This window comes from Herpailurus yagouaroundi, unplaced genomic scaffold (assembly GCF_014898765.1).
Source record: "Herpailurus yagouaroundi ecotype Mexico unplaced genomic scaffold, PumYag 139, whole genome shotgun sequence".
In the NCBI taxonomy this organism is placed as follows: domain Eukaryota; kingdom Metazoa; phylum Chordata; class Mammalia; order Carnivora; family Felidae; genus Herpailurus; species Herpailurus yagouaroundi.
The window spans coordinates 6,128,177-6,145,809 of record NW_024412394.1 but is presented as its reverse complement, the minus strand read 5'-3'; the positions used below and the strand labels follow the sequence as shown (position 1 = coordinate 6,145,809).

Genomic DNA, 17,633 nt, shown 5'->3' with positions numbered 1-17,633 from the left:
AAGGAACAATCCTTGGATTCCTCTGTTAATTCCTTGGCCTTGTAGGGCCTCCCAATGCTGACCAAATGTAGATCAGGTATGTTTGTTTTGGACCCCACGAAGCTTGGCCAGCGTGGCCAGCATAAAGCCGTCTGCAAAATATTAGCTTTTGATATTTTTTTAACTTTTTTTTTTTTTTGAGAAAGAGAGAGAGTGAGGACTGGGAGGGGCATAGAGAGAAGAAGAAAGAGAATCCCAAGCAGGCTCCATGCTGAGCATGTGGGACTCAGTCCTACAACCGTGAGGTTATGACCTGAAGCAAAATCAAGAGTTGGACGCTTAACCAACTGAGCTACCCAGACACCCCATTTGATATTTTTAAGAAGGCCAAAAAAGAACAAATTTAACCAGATCTCATTTCTTGAGAAATTTGGGAGTTCGGATTGGCATCAGTTAGGAATAGACTCAGCCAGGCTATGTTTGAAAGATGCTTTCCTTTTCCAGTTGCAAGGCCTTCTTACCTCTCACGTGCCCCTAAAGGCCCTCCATTCTTGTTCTTGGACTGGGGACAGCATCAGAGGAAGATCCTCCCAGTGAGTCTCACATGTGTATCCTTGGCCTCACCAGCCAGTGCCAGCCAAACACGGCTGGTTCTCTGTTTTTATTCCCAGATTATTATGGCTGAAGTCCCTACTGGCTTTCCTGATAAAAATTAGTCCATTCATCTCAAAACAAGTCCCCAGACTGATCCTGAGAGGATCCCCAAGGACGGCCTCTTAGATGCTCTGTCATCCATACATGCCTAGGATCCCTCATCTTCCCTGGCTTCCTCATCTTTGTCCACACTGCAGAGGCTACCATATGCTGGGCCTGCTGTCCATTGATGGTGGCATTGCTTGCAGCCACTGCTCCAGCCCCAGGGATCCTGCTTCCCTGGCTGCCACATTTGACTAGGCCAGGCGGACTTTTCTAAGAACTTACCAAAGGTTCGGGCTAATGGAAATGCCTGTGGGAGAATAGCTAACTGCTACTTCTGGAAGTGGAGCTCTTGGAGGGCTTTCACCCGGTGGCTCTGGGCCTCAGCCAGGCATTCCAAGGCCTGCTTTGATCTCCAGGTCCAACGGCCCCTTTATATATTCACTCTCTCTAAGTCCACTGTCTGAACTCTTAGCGCTGACAAATAGCTCACAGCACTTTGTTTTCCCAAACTCTGGGCTATTCAGTCTTAAATGACACAAGCAAGTTGCTAGTCTGGGTAGGCTGCACCCGGTGACCAGCTCTTTGCCATTCCTTTCTCAATGGGGATGCCATTGGCCTGTTGAGTTGGAGAGTTCTTTATTGTGCAGGACCAGATGCAGCTCACTAAATACCAGTAGTGTCTTTCCCGTGTTTTGATGATTACCCTTCAGTACCTAAATGAGAAATTTCGTTTATGTGCAAGGTGAAGACCAGACTAGACCTGCACATTTATGCCACTCTGGTCTGTCCTGCTTGAAAAGCACTAGAACAAGTTCTTGAACAGGAACATGCACCCATGCCATCTGTACTAGGCTTCTCCAGAGACAGAGAGCCAATAGTGTGTGTGTGTGTGTGTGTGTGTGTGTGTGTGTGTGTGGAGAGAGAGAGAGAGAGAGAGAGAGAGAGAGAGAGAGAGAGAGAGAAAGAACTGATTCATTTAAGGAACTTATTCATGTAATTGTGGAGGATGGCAAGTGCAAATTCTGCAGGCTAAGTCTATAGCTGGAGACCCAGGGAAGAGTTGAGTTACAACATCAACTTAATTGGATAAGGCCCATCCACATGACGGGCAGTGGTAGTCTGCTTTATTCAAAATCGGCTGATATAAATGTTAATCACATGTAAACATAACATCCACACTGGTATTTGACCAAACATCTGGACACCATACCTCAGCCAAGTTGACCCATAGAATTAACCATCGTACCATCTAGCACAAATCCTAGATTTAGGGAAAAAAAATTCTCAAGATGCACGGGCACATAGCTCTGCTAGAAAAAATACAGCCAGTGTGTGTTTCTGAACACAGAACACCTAACTCTTACGCTGAAACACCTGCATTTGGGTTATCTCGTTTTTAGAGCTTCTTCAAGAAGAGTTGAACTTAGCCTTATATATATGGACCTCAAGTGGTCCATTAAATGATTAGATTATCTCAAACACAGCTGTTTGCCTTGATGATAATATCTAGACTCTTCTGTAGGAGGCAGACTCTGTTCCTAATTCTGAAAATTCTGATCTCCCTAAGTTCAAAGAATGCGAAGGTCTGCTGTCCCGGCCCCTGTTAGGCCCCCAGAGCAGCTGATGATCAACACACTCCATGAGCTGAACGGAAAGCGGCTTCTGCCATAATGAGAGTTCTCAACAATTGCTGTGCCCTAGGATGTACGCTGTCTGATTTGTAGAGTACAGTTGTCCATCCATCCCCAGCCCTGAGGGACCCAAACATCCCTGTGATAAGAAAATCCACAATTAAGTATTAAACCTTTATATGAAAAACTAAATTAAGTTTGCAAGTCAACCTCTGACAGGCCCTACAAATATTTGTATATTCACCAGAACAAAGCACTAAAGCCAAGAAGATGCTAAAGAACATACAACAGCATCTAATTCATCTTCAGTTTGTCATAATGAGTTGTGTATATTTAACTTCCAGTTACCATTCCTTAATATGCTGAAATTTTTTCAGGAACTCTCTTCCCAAAAGTTTCAACATGAAGCTTGTAAGTTATTTTTATCTTTGCATTTTATGGCAATTCCGTCTCTTTGTCCACTTTTCTTCTGAGTGTTCACTGCCTGATCTTACCACTTGGGAGTAGTTGACTCCCCAGAGACACAGCACCAAAACCTGTGCCATCAGCCCTGCTTACACACGTTCCAACTCCCCAATCCCCTCCACCCTGCTCCTTCTGATGAAGGAAAAAGGTGCTTCTCAGGCTGTATATACTTCCCCCTTCAACTGGCTTCATCTCCCAGGGCTTCATTGCAGAAACCTCCCTTCCAGTTTTGCTATCTACTTTGCCTCCTTCTTCTGATCCTAACTCCCTGGATTTCCTTATTCTCCACTTCTCCCCCCAAAATGAGCAGCAGGGATGAAAATCCTTACAGAAATAGAGCCACACATACTAGCATTTCATATAGGCAGAACTCACGTTCAGGGAGGGGAAACCATATTCTCCCTGAACCATGTCATTTCCGTAAAGCATCCTCTGCAAAATGGTCAGCAAGTCTTTGCCTCTCTCTTTCTTCCCCTCTCCTCTTCGATAATATGTAGCCATAACAGAAACAAAAAGAGAAGAAGTCCTGGAGCACCTGGGTGGCTCATTCAGTTAAGCATCTGACTTTGACTCAGGTTATGATCTCACAGTTTGTGGGTTTCAGCCCCATGTAGGACTCTGTGCTGACAGCTCAGAGCCTGGAGCCTGCTTCACATTCTGTATCTCCTTCCTTTCTGCCCTTCCCCACCCCTCTCTCTCAAAAATAAACATTAAAAACTTTTTTTAATTAAAAAAAAAAAGAGAAAAGAGTTCTAGTGCTATTTTCTGGAAGAAAAAAAACAACAACAACAACAATAAAAAGATGAGGGTAGTAATCATCCCAGGCCCTGAAAACAGAGGACTATTACTACCAGCATTTCAAGCAAGCTTATTAAAAAGTCATTTACTTCCAATTACAGAAATCAATCATATTTGACTATATAAAGGAATATGAAAGACCCAGCTACTAATGAAAGTAATGGTGAATTTGAGGGTAATGATCAGAAGGCAGAGGTTTTGTATGTGGGGTCCCACATTTGTAAAATGTTTTTATGTTTAAATTCATCTAAAAACTAGATACACTGCCAAATCAAACATCTTAGTGCCTGGGGTTTACTTTACACCCTTTAAGTGAGCTCTGCCCCCTACCTCCATGGTTCATGAGGGGCTAGTACAAACTAGCCTCCAGTGTGAGCTAGGGGCACTGGGAAGAAGTAGACTATGCCTGACCCACCCACACTGGAGCAGAGGAGCCTGAATGTGCCCAGGTTCCTCTGGGAGTGTCCCCTGTGCTACCTCTGGAGCTTCAGGATAAAAACCAGAGGCCATGCTGTATGGACCCTCCCTGTGCCCCCAAGAGCAGCCCTAGAAACCAGAGCCGCGTCTTCAAATGGAAAAAAGGATTGTGGTCTATAGTTACTCCTCCAGGGCGGGTCTTGAAAGCTGGTTATAGCCTTCCCTTGCTGAGATAAGACTTTCCAAGCATCTAAAGTAACATCTTTTGAATGGATGCCAACACAATCATGAGCCCTCAGCTCCCTGAGATGGTTAGTATTTAACAATTCATGCTGGTTGCTGAGCTGAAAATTTTCCTTATGCTTACCTACTTGCACATTTATTTGAGCTTTTAACAAATGCGCTAATTTACTTAATTCTCTGAATATGTTTATGGAATATTATCACATACTGGAATAGTGATATCAATAAACTCCTTAGCTTAATTAAGTGTATATAATAGCCAAATGCCTAAGCTTCAGACAGAATGTGCTAATCTCCTATGATTATTATGAGTACTTGGGTAGCTGGAATGAATATCCCATAGGAAAAGAATCAGGTCTCCCAGACATGGTATAATTTGGTCATTTTTTATAAATGAGAGCATTCCCCCAAAATGTGATCATCATGTACTGTCCTGGTGATAAGAAAGGAGCTGTCTTGAAGCCCAGACTGCTGTCTGGTGTTTTCATCCCAAGCTGAAATGCTCATCAATTATGGGGCACATCCTCCTTTGCAAGATAGGGCCAAGGTGACGGGGTGCTCTTGAGAAAATCCCAGTGGGGAAAATCAAGGCAAGTTACCATGTGTTTTTCTTGAAATTATTGATATTAAGAATGAGCTATGTTTTTCCTCTCTCTGCAACTTAATAATGTTACCAAGGGGAAGAAAAGTCTTGAAATCTGGAGAATTGAAATGTCATGTTGGAACGAGAAGGCTTAAAAACATTTGCCCGGCATTTAGACCATTCATGGCCTCCCACTCAGTGCCCCGTCACTGAACCTTTCTCTTTGGGGAATCCAGGAAAGGACCCATCTTCCCTGTTCCAAGGGAGGGCTGAGGGCTTCTCAGGGGCCTCCCCCAGCCCAGGCTGGTGGAGATCCCTTGGTTTACTGCAGCAACCAAAGGCTTCCTTGACTTGGGAAGGGCTGGGCTTCCTCTGACTGTCCATCTTCTGCCCTTACCTTTCTTGTATGTGGTCCAGGATGATAACAGAGGACTGACAAGTAAGCTGGGATTCCTCATCACCCCCCGTCCTGGCACTGGGACCCGGGCTGTGAACATTTTCAGTCAGCACCCATGACAGATGACATCACTGTGCAGCAGGGACCCAAACACGGTTGTCAGCATGCTGTAGTAACATCCTGTTCCCTCTCAAGGAAGCAAATTGCAGTGGGTTTTTAAATTTTAATTTCTTTTTATAAATATACACAGACTTTTATATAAATCATAAATCATATGTACCCTTCTTTTTTCCTCTTGTTGGCTCCTACCTCCCCTACCCAATTCATTCTCCACCCTCCGGTAACCCATCCTAACAGCTTTGTGGGTGTCCGTCCACATGACCTCCATGCTCATATGGCCACACACACGCATGTGTGCACACAGTTATATACACATGTATGTAAGGCTCTTGCCATTGTTTGACCACAGGATCATTTACGTCCTTTGTTCCCCATTGTCTTCTTTGCTTGCTTTTTCTCCTTTTCTGCTCTATTGAATTATTAAAATCTTGGCATTCCCTCCCTGCAGCCCTCCTGCTGCCTTTTTTTTTGATCCTCTATTGATTTGGCTGTTATAGTATGTATTTTTGTTCTTCTAGAGTTAAAAAGTAACTATAACAATGCCTGTAGTTATTCCAGATATACCCTCCACCCACCCACATCCAGGGCTATAGCTTGTTTTAACTCCCCCATTGAACATCCTCTCACCTTATCTCCATCGTGTTATTGTTGCTTAAAGTTTCAGTTTTCACACAACACACGCGTGCGCGCACACACACACACACAGTTTTCATGGTCAGTGGTTAAGTATTTTTTCTTAAATATTTAGTACTTTTTATGTTCATCACTGTTCCTTTCTCCTACATATTTCTCTGTATTAATTTTTCTTCTTGCTGATCATCATAATAACTTTCTACACTTACACAGTTCTTATATATCCTAGGCACTCTTCTGAGCACATTGCGTATGTGACCTAATTCACTCCTCACAGCAGATACCAGTACTATCCCTGTTTTGTAGAGGAGGAAACTGAAGCACACAGCCATTCAGTAGCTAGCACGACGGTGCCCAGTAGGTAGCCCAGCTGGTATGCCAACTAGGGCACCTGGCTCCAGAGTCCATATACTCCATGCTTGGTTGCCTCTCACTTGACTCCCTTTTGGGGAGCAGTCATCTGTGAGTGGTAAATGCTCTTAATCCTCTTATGACAGAAAATGTCTTTGGTGTGCCCTCATCAAGGAATGAACATTGGACTGTGTGTAAAATTCAGGTTGACAGTTTACTTCCCTCCATTGTCCCCATCACCCCTTGCTGTGGTTGAGATGTGGGCTGTTGTCTAAGGAGTTCTGCCACAGGTCCACTGCCAGCTGGGAACAGTGGCTCTTCTTCCCCGAAGGTCAGCACTTGCACTGTGATGTGTCCAGGGCAGGTCTGTCTTCATTTGCACCGCTCCATGTTCAGAGTGCACCTGCAACCCTCTGGCTCACGTCTTTCTTCAGTTCTGGAAAAACACACCTGGGGTCTCCTTCAATGCTGCCCCTTTACCATGCCCCCTTCCCTCCTTCTAGAACTCTCCTCAGACACCTGGTGATGCCTGTCCGTCTCCCCTCTGGGACTTTTAACTCCCTTTTCCCATTTCCTGTCTTGCTCTCCATTCCATGTTTGGGGTGGGTTTGGGGTGTCTTTTTCCATATTACCTTTCCAATCACGAATTCACCTTTAAAATTGTCCTGCTTGGGGTTTATCCCCTTGTTCCCTCTATTGTTTTTGGTCGTTTATGTCATGACTCTATCTTTCATCTCAAAACGTCTTTCCACTCCACCTTTCTTATTCATACCTATTTGTTGTATGATTTCTTACTCTTTTTTAAAGAAAACTTAAGCTGTCATCAGTCTCCTGGAGTATGCTCAACATACTTATTTTGAAGTCTGTCTTGGAAGTGCTGAGTGGCACCACCATTATGGAGGCAGCACCTCAAATTAGTACAGATCAGCTGAAAGCCGGCAGGGGGGTTCTCTTGCAGACGTGCGAGATTCCGTGTTCCAGCACGGCCATCACAGCACCGTTTGTGTTAGTGGGAGTGGGAGGCAATCTCGTTGTTCTCCCCTCGGGGAAGGGAAGTTAAAAGGTTGGAGTACACACTCTGCAATGTACTTAGTAGTTAGAAACTGAGGACTAGATGCGCATACAGCAACGTGTGTGGATGTCAAAAACACAGTACCGATAAATCAGTAGGAAAGAGAATGAGATCTGTAGCACAATATTACTTTCATAGCTTAAAAATTGCACAGAAAACTTGAACACAAATTGTAATGGCCACCTATTAGAGGCATAGGGGGATCGGAATTAGGGATGGGGCATAAAGCACGGAGATAAACACACATGTACACATGTATGTATACACACATGTGCATACCTACGCATACATACATACATACATACGTACATGCAGGGCTTTGCTCATACTGACAAGATAATATGCTGTAATCTAAAGAGTAAGACTAATTCAGCCCTTTGTGGGTGTGCATTAATAAATGTCTGTATCTGTCTCTCCAGAAAATTACTTTCATCTGTAATGAATTCATGTTCCAGCTATTAATTTTACTATCATTTTTAGCATTAGATTTATTCATACATTTTGGCATTTTTGTGGGCAGGTCCATTTTTAATGAAACACATTTGATGTCTTTCTCTTTCTCTCCCTTTGTGCTCATCCCTCTCTGTCTCACAGACCCTCCAGCCCCCTCCCCCCGCCGAGTCTGGAAGACAATTCAGAGTCACTGCTCCACAGGGATACTGGGATGTGGCCCATCTGGTCAGAGCATCAGTGGGCAGCTTGGTGTAGCAACGGAGAGAGGCTGAATGTGTTCCTTTCTTCCTCCATGGGCTTGCAGTAGGAAGGGAACCACAGCCCTAGGCAGCACCTAGGAGCACTCTGTTTTCCTCGGTCCCCTTGCAGCCACAGGTGTGGGGGCAGGGGACCCTCATCCCACCCTGCAGCTTCAGTCTGTGTCTTGCCCTTTTAGTCATCTTCCTGCTTCTGGACCTGGAGCCCTGCCAGCTAAAAGCCCAGACTCCACTTACCATTTTGCATTTCTGGCCCGCTTCTGGTCTTCAGAGATCTCTCTTGAAATCTAATCTAGCAAAGTCTTATTAGTCTCCTGTTTGATTTTATTCCCCATTGCTATGCCTCAGTCGATTTTCAAATTATACAAACAAGTTTAGATACAACCTGATGAAATAGATATTAGCAAGGAGGAGATGCCTGCACTTGATTTGAAGGCTTCAAAGGATTTACATAGTCCTGTTTGTTGGAAATTCATCTAAGGATTAAACACATAATTTGTGCTAGGCCCATTAATTTTACAAATAGTCTTACAAATAGTCTTTAGGGAATCTAACCTTTTGGTAATCACAGTCCCCTGTGTTAGAGTACAAAGAAACCGGCATCCCAAGCCACAGCTGAAATCAACACTCTGAATTCAGACGCACTTACTAGACCTTCCCCCTCAAAAAGGCCCCTCAGGCAGGCAACATAATTCTGTGTATTCTCCCCTCACCCCAATCCTGCTACTGAAGTTTGTTTTGTTTTTACCCAGATGTTATATAGTAGTATAGTCAAGTAGAAGAACAGATTTTTACTTAGGTCCAGAGCCCCTAATGGGGCTCCTGGGTGGCTCAGTCGGTTAAGTACCTAACTCTTGATTTCAGCTCAGATCATGATCACAGGGTTTGTGTGTTCGAGCCCCGCATTGGGCTCTGCACTGACAGCATGGAGCCTACTTGGGATTCTCTCTCCCCACTTCTCTCTACCTCTCCCCCACTTGTGCTTGCTGTCTCTCTCTCTCTCTCTCTCTCTCTCTCTCTCTCTCTCAAAATAAATAAACATTAAAAAAAATAATGACCGAGGATCCTGCCAGTAGCCTCCCCCCGCCCAGCCCTACTTCTCCACTCAAACACTCCCTTCCAAATCCCTGCCCCAAACGAGCTATGCCTGGCCTTCTCCTCCCTATTGCCCCCACGGTTCTCTTTGCCTGCAATCCTTTCCCATCCCCACCTTAACACCTCTGCCCCCTTAAGGATCCACCCAAGGCTCACCTGTGGTGATGATGCCTTTCCTAATGCCACTAACCTGCCTTTCCTCCTCTAAATTTACGTCCACCATTGATTTGACATTTTGCCACTCGCCCTTCAGGCTGGCCTCTTATGAATATAGTATCCTTTCCATATGTCTGAAAGTGCTTTCATCCCTAAAACTAGTCTGGCATGTCACATAGGTTGATACGTTATTCCTTTATCCTCCCGAGAGTCTTGAGATATGGTAAAACAGATATTATCCCAGTTGTTCTATTACAACCCATTTTTCAAATGATAAAATTGAGGCTTAGAGATGTTACGTAACCTAACAGGAACCTACTTCCTAATAGAAGTAGCAGAGTTGGGATTTGAACCTAACTCTATGTACCTACAAGATTGTAATTATCTTCCAGTTTAACCAAAATGGCAAAGAGGTTTGCTTCATCTGGAGTCCCAACTCCCAGTGACTGGAGATAGCTGCGCAAAGTGCTGTGCTGAAGAGCCAGACCCAGGCTCAGGGGGAAAGCAAACCATCCATGAGGGAAGAGCAAGATCTGCCATGAGAATCCGAAGTAGGCTCCAGGCTCCGACCTGCAGCACAGAGCACCACGCGGGGCTCAAACCCACGGACCATGAGATCATGCCTGGGCCAAAGTCGGACACTTACCCGACTGAGCCACCCAGGTGTCCCTCGTGCTGGCTTCCTTGAACTAGAAGAGACTTCTTAACTAGTTTGTGTATTCCACAGCACTTAGTGCTTAGTGCTTAATATAGTGTGTGAGCGATAAATATTTACTGTTTGATAGTGATGTCAGCATCCTCAGTAAAGCACCGCATCACAGAAACTGCACGAGCAGCCTGCAGACGGCCATACTGGGAAAGCCAGAAGTGAAGAGCTCTGCTCTGGACCAGCTACACAGCTTTCACTTGGTGACCAAGTTCAAACTAACCAGCATGCAAAATAAAATGTGAATTTTAAGGAAAATGGTTCTATCCAAAAGACGATCACTGTAAAAAAAAAAAAAAAGTGTTGCTTCTGCATGATGCTAATACTTTTCATATGAACTACTTGGTACAGAAAAACCATACACCATGCTGCCCTGCACATGGTGGTTTCTAAGGTCATGTGTCTCCTCTGGAGCTCCCCATGGGTCGTTGCAGGCTCCAGGTACCCCACCACCCCCCTGCTAACATCCCCACTCTGGCGATCAATGAACCAGAAAGGGAGAGAAGGTGTTTGTGGCATCTGTTGTAAATTATTGGAGACAAGATTACTAATTACCACCATGTTCCTACAAGCGGAGCCTTCCCTCCTTCTCCTCCCACCGCCCCCCTGCCCCCCACCACTGCCGCCCCAGCTTCCTCCCTGACCATCTCCTGCCTCAGGCTGGGAGTTCTCTGTTTCTGTTTCATCTCTTTTCCATACTTTGGCATGAAGATGTGTCCAGGAACCCAGGCCAAAACCAGCAAATTTATCACCATGCTAATGACAGCAAGCTGCATGCTGAGTGAATTCTGCAATCCCCCTCAACTCCTTCTTTTGCCAAAACCTGCGGAAATGCAAGATCCAGCCGATTCCAGAGACTGTTATCTTCACATGAAGAATGACTCTGTTAGAAAATGCAATTAGGTATCAGCCATAAGGCTATTTTTAGAAGCTTGTTTGGGAAGATCTCAAAAACAAAAATCGCCATGTGGTAGGTGATGTTAACCATTCCACCCAAATTGAGCATCGCTACATACATTTAAAACCTACCTTTATCAATATGTAGCATTATCAAGGGGATGGCTCATTGTTCTGGGAATAGACATTTCTGTTTGTGGAGGTTACAGAACGGACAGTCCTCAGTGGCAAATCCTCCTCCTTATTTACATGAGCAACTGTTCCCAGGCTGGAAGCTATGGAAGATCCTTAACCCTGTCATTGCAAAATAGCTTCCCCTGGGTTTGGGGAAGGGAGCCCGTCATTCCAATGGGAGCAGGGGAAGTCATGACATAAGAGGCTGAGCACCTACAGGGGTGAGGCGTGAGGTTAGGAGCATGTCGTTGAGAAGGCACGTCATTGGGTAGGCCCGTGGTCAAGGAGACAAGATGGCAGGAGTCTCATTGGGGAGGTAGTTTCCCAAGGAGGAATGCGACCCAGTGTGTCCTCCAAAGCAGCAAGACACTGTCCAGTCTCCCCAGGAAGGAGGTAGCCAGGCACGGAAGGCACTCGTGGAGTAAGTCACCTGCGCCAGATACCCAGGCCAGAGTCCGGGCACCACAGCAGCATGAGAAGGCCCTTAATGACCTACTCCAAGCCTAGAGCTGTTTTTAAGTGGTATGTTGTATTTGTCACAGTTGTGCCTCCTTTTATTTGAGGAATGCATGTGCTGTGTCTCAGCCCAGCACCACCCCTGTGCTCTCAACTCCTCTCCCCTGCTGATGTGGACAGTAAATGTCATGTTGCTCAGAGTGGGGACAAGATCCCATCTGTGGCTGTGGCTGGCCTGGGTTTCAGGTCATTTTCCTGCTGGCACCAGGCTGGTCTGGTTCTCACCCTAGAGCCATATTTGCACTTCTCCACCTCCCCCTCAACACATTCCCTAAATTCTTACCCTCTCCCACTTGGAATTAGGGTGCCATCACTGCTTATGCCCAATCCTTGGCTTCCTATCTGGGCACAATCCTCTCCACTGGGGACACATGGAAACCAAGGCACAGACTTGCTCTATGACACACCTGGAGACAGTGGTCTGCAAGAGGAGCTGAAGGAACTGATGACATTGAACGTAGAGAGGACAAGTCCAAGTGGAGAAATCATGGCCTCCTCAGTTCCTCACTGCCAGTGAGAGAGGACCCCTCCTCTATGCTGTCCCAGAGAGCTGACCACGTCCAAATCTGGAAGGTAGAGGGAAGCAGGTGTCAATATCACATCAGTAATTCCTTCTATACAATTTAATCAGTGGGACAGCCTGGATACATACAAGTCATAAAAGTAGAAGGGATTCCTGAATTGGGTGCGACGTTGAAGTGATTGACTTCTGCTGTCCCTCCCAGTCATAACATTCTAGAAGTGCCCTTAATCTTCCAATGAGTGATGGGGTCTCCTGTGACTGTTTCATCATCTACTCATCTTTTGAAAACTTTGAGGTATTGAATATATTCTACATGAAGAAAGGAATACATTAGACAAGGGAGCAGTGAAGTTCCCAGGCCTTCTCAGAGTCCACAGTGGCCCGATCACATCTCCCAAATGGGACATGTAATGCAGACAGCACTGACATTTTAACAAGTGTGCTGAGCCCTTGGATATAAACAAACTCCCAGGCGGATGCTTCACCCCTCTTTCCAGCATGAAGTCGTAGAATTGCAGTAGACATGGAGGAACCCTGGAGGTCACTTTGCCCCAACTCCTACCCAGGGCAAGAGTTCTTGCTTTAATGCCCCATAGATTGTCACCTAGCCTCTGCTAGAGCACTGTCAGGAAGGGACCCACTGCTCTGCCAGGAAATGTAGTCCAGTTTGAGACAACTTAATCCACATTGAGACAGTCTTCATTGTGAACTTCATTGTGAACTTTATTGAGCCCCTAGTCTGTTTTTATTCAACTTGACTTCTCCCCTCAAGAGTAGGACAAAAATAAATCTGTTTTGTTGTCCAAATGACAATTCAGATTTTTTTTTAAGTTTATTTTTTTTTATTTTGAGAGGAAGAGAGAGAGAGAGAGCAGGGGAGGAGCAGAGAGGGAGAGAATCCTAAGTAGGCTCTGTGCTGTCAATACAGAGCCTCAAGTGGGACTCAATCTCATGGTTCTTGAGATCATGACCTTAGCCAAAATCAAGAGTCGGACACTCAACCAGCTGAGCCACCCAGGCGCCCCAGTGTCCAGATTCTTAAAGACAGTCATGATCTCTGATCCTCCTCTCCCTCCAAGTCTTTTCTTCTCGATCTAAACATCTCAGATGGCCTTGACTATTTCTCATATGCCATGGTTTTAGATCCTTCACCATCCTAAACAGAATTTTCTGTAAATATTTTCTAACATTCCTTATGAAGAGTAGCCCCTAGAACAAATACCAAATGTGGTCTGACCACTACAAAGTACATATGCAGAGTATACCACTATCACGTCTCTTCAACTACACACTATACCTTTAATAATGCAATGTGGAATAACATATGTCTCATACCCAATTATCAATTGCTGTGTTCCTATTAAGGTTATCATCCACTAAATACACCATCTTTTTTACTTGACACAATTTCATACAGCGTCAAAGAAAAAAAGTAGATTTATTTTTTTAATGAAATTTATTGTCAAATTGGTTTCCACACAACACCCAGTGCTCATCCCAACAGGTGCCCTCCTCAATGCCCATCACCCACTTTCCCCTCCCTCCCACCCCCCATCAACCCTCAGTTTATTCTCAGTATTTAAGAGTCTCTTATGGTTTGCCTCCCTCCCTCTCTTTTTTTTCCCCTTCCCCTCCCCCATGGTCTTCTGTTAAGTTTCCAGGATCCACATAACAGTGAAAACATACAGTATCTTTCTCTGTATGACTTATTTCACTTAGCATAATACTCTCCAGTTCTATCCACGTTGCTACAAAAGGCCATATTTCATCCTTTCTCATTGCCAAGTAGTATTCCATTATATATATAAACCACAACTTCTTTATCCATTCATCAGTTGATGGACTGGTGCTGCCACTCTGGAAAACGGTGTGGAGGTTCCTCAAAAAATTAAAAATAGATCTACCCTATGACCCAGAAATAGAACTGCTAGGAATTTACCCAAGGGATACAGGAGTGCTGATGCATAGGAGCACTTGTACCCCAATGTTTATAAAAAAGTAGATTTAAAAGTGTCCCTATAAATTATTAAAAGATCAAGTCCTGCCTCCCCCTTCGTTAATAATAGACAGAAATACTGAAGAGAATAGGGCCCAACAAAGGTTATGAGTGACAAAGATCATTGAACCCAAAGGTGAAATGCATATTTGCAATGATGAGCCAAGGCCCCAGCATAGCAGTCTGTTCTTCCAGCACCATCCAGTGCATCAAAGGAAGGGGTCTTCTTGAAGCCAAGTCCACCCTTGTCTTCCTTGCTCTATCTATCTATTTAATTTTTGCTTGCAACATGGTTCTGAGGCAAAGTCTTCCTGCAGCCTGTAGGAAACTCACCAGTGGTTTTCCTTTGTGTCTTTGACAGGTCGCTTGAAAGAAGAAATCACCCAGCGCCATATGCAGCAAGTAGCTCTAGGTGGGTACAGCATGAAGTCTGTGGGAAGAAGGTGAAGGTAATACAAGCTGTAGGGTCTTGGAAACCTAGACCCAGCTCAAAGATAATCCATCTGGAACCCTCAAGAAGGTTAAGCAAGGCAAGGTTTGCAGTTAGTGCAGCTTCCTTTGGATGCCCCTCCTCTCTAGGACCAGTTACCCCATCCTGTGTGGCTGCTCTCAGCTGTCAGGACCTGGCACCCCACCTTCTCAGCTGCTGCCTCATCCCCCTAACCCTTCCACCCCACACCCTAACCTAAGTTCACTCTGTGTCCCAGCTCCTCAGGGCTCTACTCTGAGCTTTCCAGAGTTACTACTAACTAATCCTAACAGCAACAATTGGTGGTGAAAACAGCTACTGTTTTCTGAACCACCCCTGTGCACTGCCATTTGTTCATGGTCTCCTTTCTCCTTCACGATAGTACTAAGAAGTCAGTGCATTTTCTAGATGAAGGAGATCCAGTGACTTGCCCAAGGTCACATGGCTAGGAAGTGTTGAAAAGGATTTGAACCCAAGTCTCCGAGTCCATACCTGGGGCTCTCAGCCCCCGTGCTCTTCACTGCCAGCAGTGATGGGCCCACTTAATACAGTAATAATGTAAACACTGACGAACACAGTGATAGTGTAAGAGGACCTTGGCACCTTTTAAGCAGTAGACAGCTTCAGCAAACACCCCCTTTGATATGTGACCCAAGGAAGTCACTTGGGAGGAAAGTTCAGCTCCCAGAAAGGCTGGGGGAGCAGGTATCCTGGGCAGGGCCACGTTGTTTCCTCTCCAGTGGGCCTGGGACCAAACACTTACAGAGCTCTGATTAAATAAGCAAATCATGTATTCCAAACAAAGGGTTCCCCTTCACATAGCCTGGCCCTTTGAATTTCCTACAGTTCGAGAAATCCATGACCTCTAAAGGGCAGATGGAAGAGCGCCCCAGTGTCATAAAGATGACCCATTGGACCCCAGGAATTTGGACTGTTAGGAAGTGGGTTGTTTAGTTTCAGTAATAATAATGATCTCATCAAATAGCCAATGGTTACATCAGAAACACAGAATAAGGAAGCCTGAGGCACACTGACTAGAGCTTGAACTTCCCACTGTTGGCCTCGCCGCTGGGAGGTCTGGGCCTCCCTTTGCCAGAGATGCAGGCAGGGAGTCAGAGCTGAGCGCCTCCTCCAGCAAGCATCCAGGGCTCCCTGGCTGGGCTAGGGAAGGGCACGGGGACCTCTATTGGGAAGTGGTGCCAAGGTGACCTTCAGGCCTCACGGGTAAGGTCACCGGACGGGGAGTCATCCCTGAGGAGTGTCGCTGGGCCCCACATCTTAGGGCTGCCATCTGGCCCTTTCTCCAGTCTTCATGATGCCGAGCAACTTAAAACAATGACTGGAAAATACCAGTCAAATAATTGGGGCTTTCAGGGCAGAGGTGCTCTATCCTCTCTGGGCCCCCACCCCTCCCAGCCCCAGACAGGCCTGGGCCTTTGGGAAATGACTGCACGTCTTTAACCACAGGCTTCTCCTTAATTCCTCTGCTCATCTCTCTGGGAGCCTTCTTCTGAATTACAGCAGGTGTCAGGTTCAACAGGGCCCAGCTTTGCCTGAAGTAATCAGCAGACTTCAAAGAGAAAGCGCTTTGGATGGAAGTCTAATTAAGAGCATTTGAAATACCTATTTATTTTAAAAGCATACTATCCCAATTAGAGAAGAAGTGTTAACATCTCCCAGCTGCCATTTTGAGGTTAAATGCCATGTTTTCATTCCAAACTTCTCAGGAGCTTGTCTGACAGAGCTTCAGAACCACCCGCACTCACGTGTCCCCAGTGACCACGTGCCAGAATTCTTCTCATGGAGAGAAACCTCTCATTGCAACAGATTGTTTATAAAGCCGTTTCCTGCTTAACCCTCACCCTTCAGGCTAGTGTCGGGGCCAAGGGCGAGGACCCACAGCTCCGCTCTGGTGAGAATCAAAACAGCTCAGTGTCCTTGGTTTCCTGGTGTTCTTGAGTTGAGGCTTCCATTGGAGGAACGGGGCAGTGACTACATCTGCTCTTGCCCTCCCCCTCTCTGTTCTCCTTCCTTTGTCTACTTCTCTCTACTTTCCCTCTCCCTCCATTTTAAGTATTCCCTTTGGTATTGTTTCTTTCTTGTGCCTCCATATTCCTAGATTTCTATGAAAGCATAGGTCAGGTTGGTTGGTTGTTCTGGGGCGGGGAGGCGAGAGGGGGTCAAGAGCTAGGCTGAGCAGGAGAGGTTTTCTCACGTATTTTGCGTAAGAATAGGTCTGTGTATGTAAGAGGAGGTGTATGTCCAAGAAAATTCGTATAAAGGCAGCCTCATATCTCAGAGGAGCAAGGATTTAATGGTGACGTGAAAGCTGCCATGTGGAAGACTGTAGATTGGTGGAGGGAAGCCAGATTCAGTGGTGTGCTGGAACCAGCTCCATACCCATCAGATGAGTGATTGTTACTATTTTGGAAATTTGGGGATCCCTGGTAAAACACAGCTGTTGTCAAAAATTAAATGATAGAGGGCGCCTGGGTGGCTCAGTCGGTTGAGCGTCCAACTTTGGCTGAGGTCATGACCTCACAGTTCGTGAGTTCAAGCCCCACATTGGGCTCTCTGTTGTCAGCACAGAGCCTGCTTCAGATCCTTTGTTCCCCTCTCTCTCTGCTCCTCCCCCCTCATTCTTTCTCTTTCTCTCTCAAAATAAATAATTTAAAAAAATTATAGAAACTTACAATTAAATAAGTTATATTAAAAAACAAAGTCAACAAATACTCAAAACTGATCACTTCCTAACTACAGATCTTCCTTGACCTACAGTGGAGTTACATCCTGATAACCCCGTCATCAGTTGAAAATATCGTCAAGTCAAAAATGCATTTAATACACCTAACCTATCAAACACCTAGCTTAGCTTAGCCTACTTTATTCTTTTATTTATTTTTTTAATTTTTTTTAATGTTTATTTATTTTTGAGACAGAGAGAGACAGAGCATGAACGGGGGAGGGAGACACAGAATCTGAAACAGGCTCCAGGCTCTAAGC

At 45.4% G+C, this 17,633-nt stretch overlaps 1 protein-coding gene across 4 annotated transcripts in view; it reads left to right on the top strand.

Moving 5' to 3' along the window:
* The window catches only part of KIF6 (kinesin family member 6), a 388,886-nt gene that overhangs the window by 329,271 nt on the left and 41,982 nt on the right, over positions 1-17,633 (top strand). For all 4 annotated transcript variants that reach the window (XM_040473403.1, XM_040473402.1, XM_040473404.1 and 1 more), the window contains one exon: positions 14,523-14,573. In XM_040473403.1, coding sequence (XP_040329337.1) covers positions 14,523-14,573 — 51 coding nt within the window. The remainder of the gene's footprint in view (positions 1-14,522; positions 14,574-17,633) is intronic.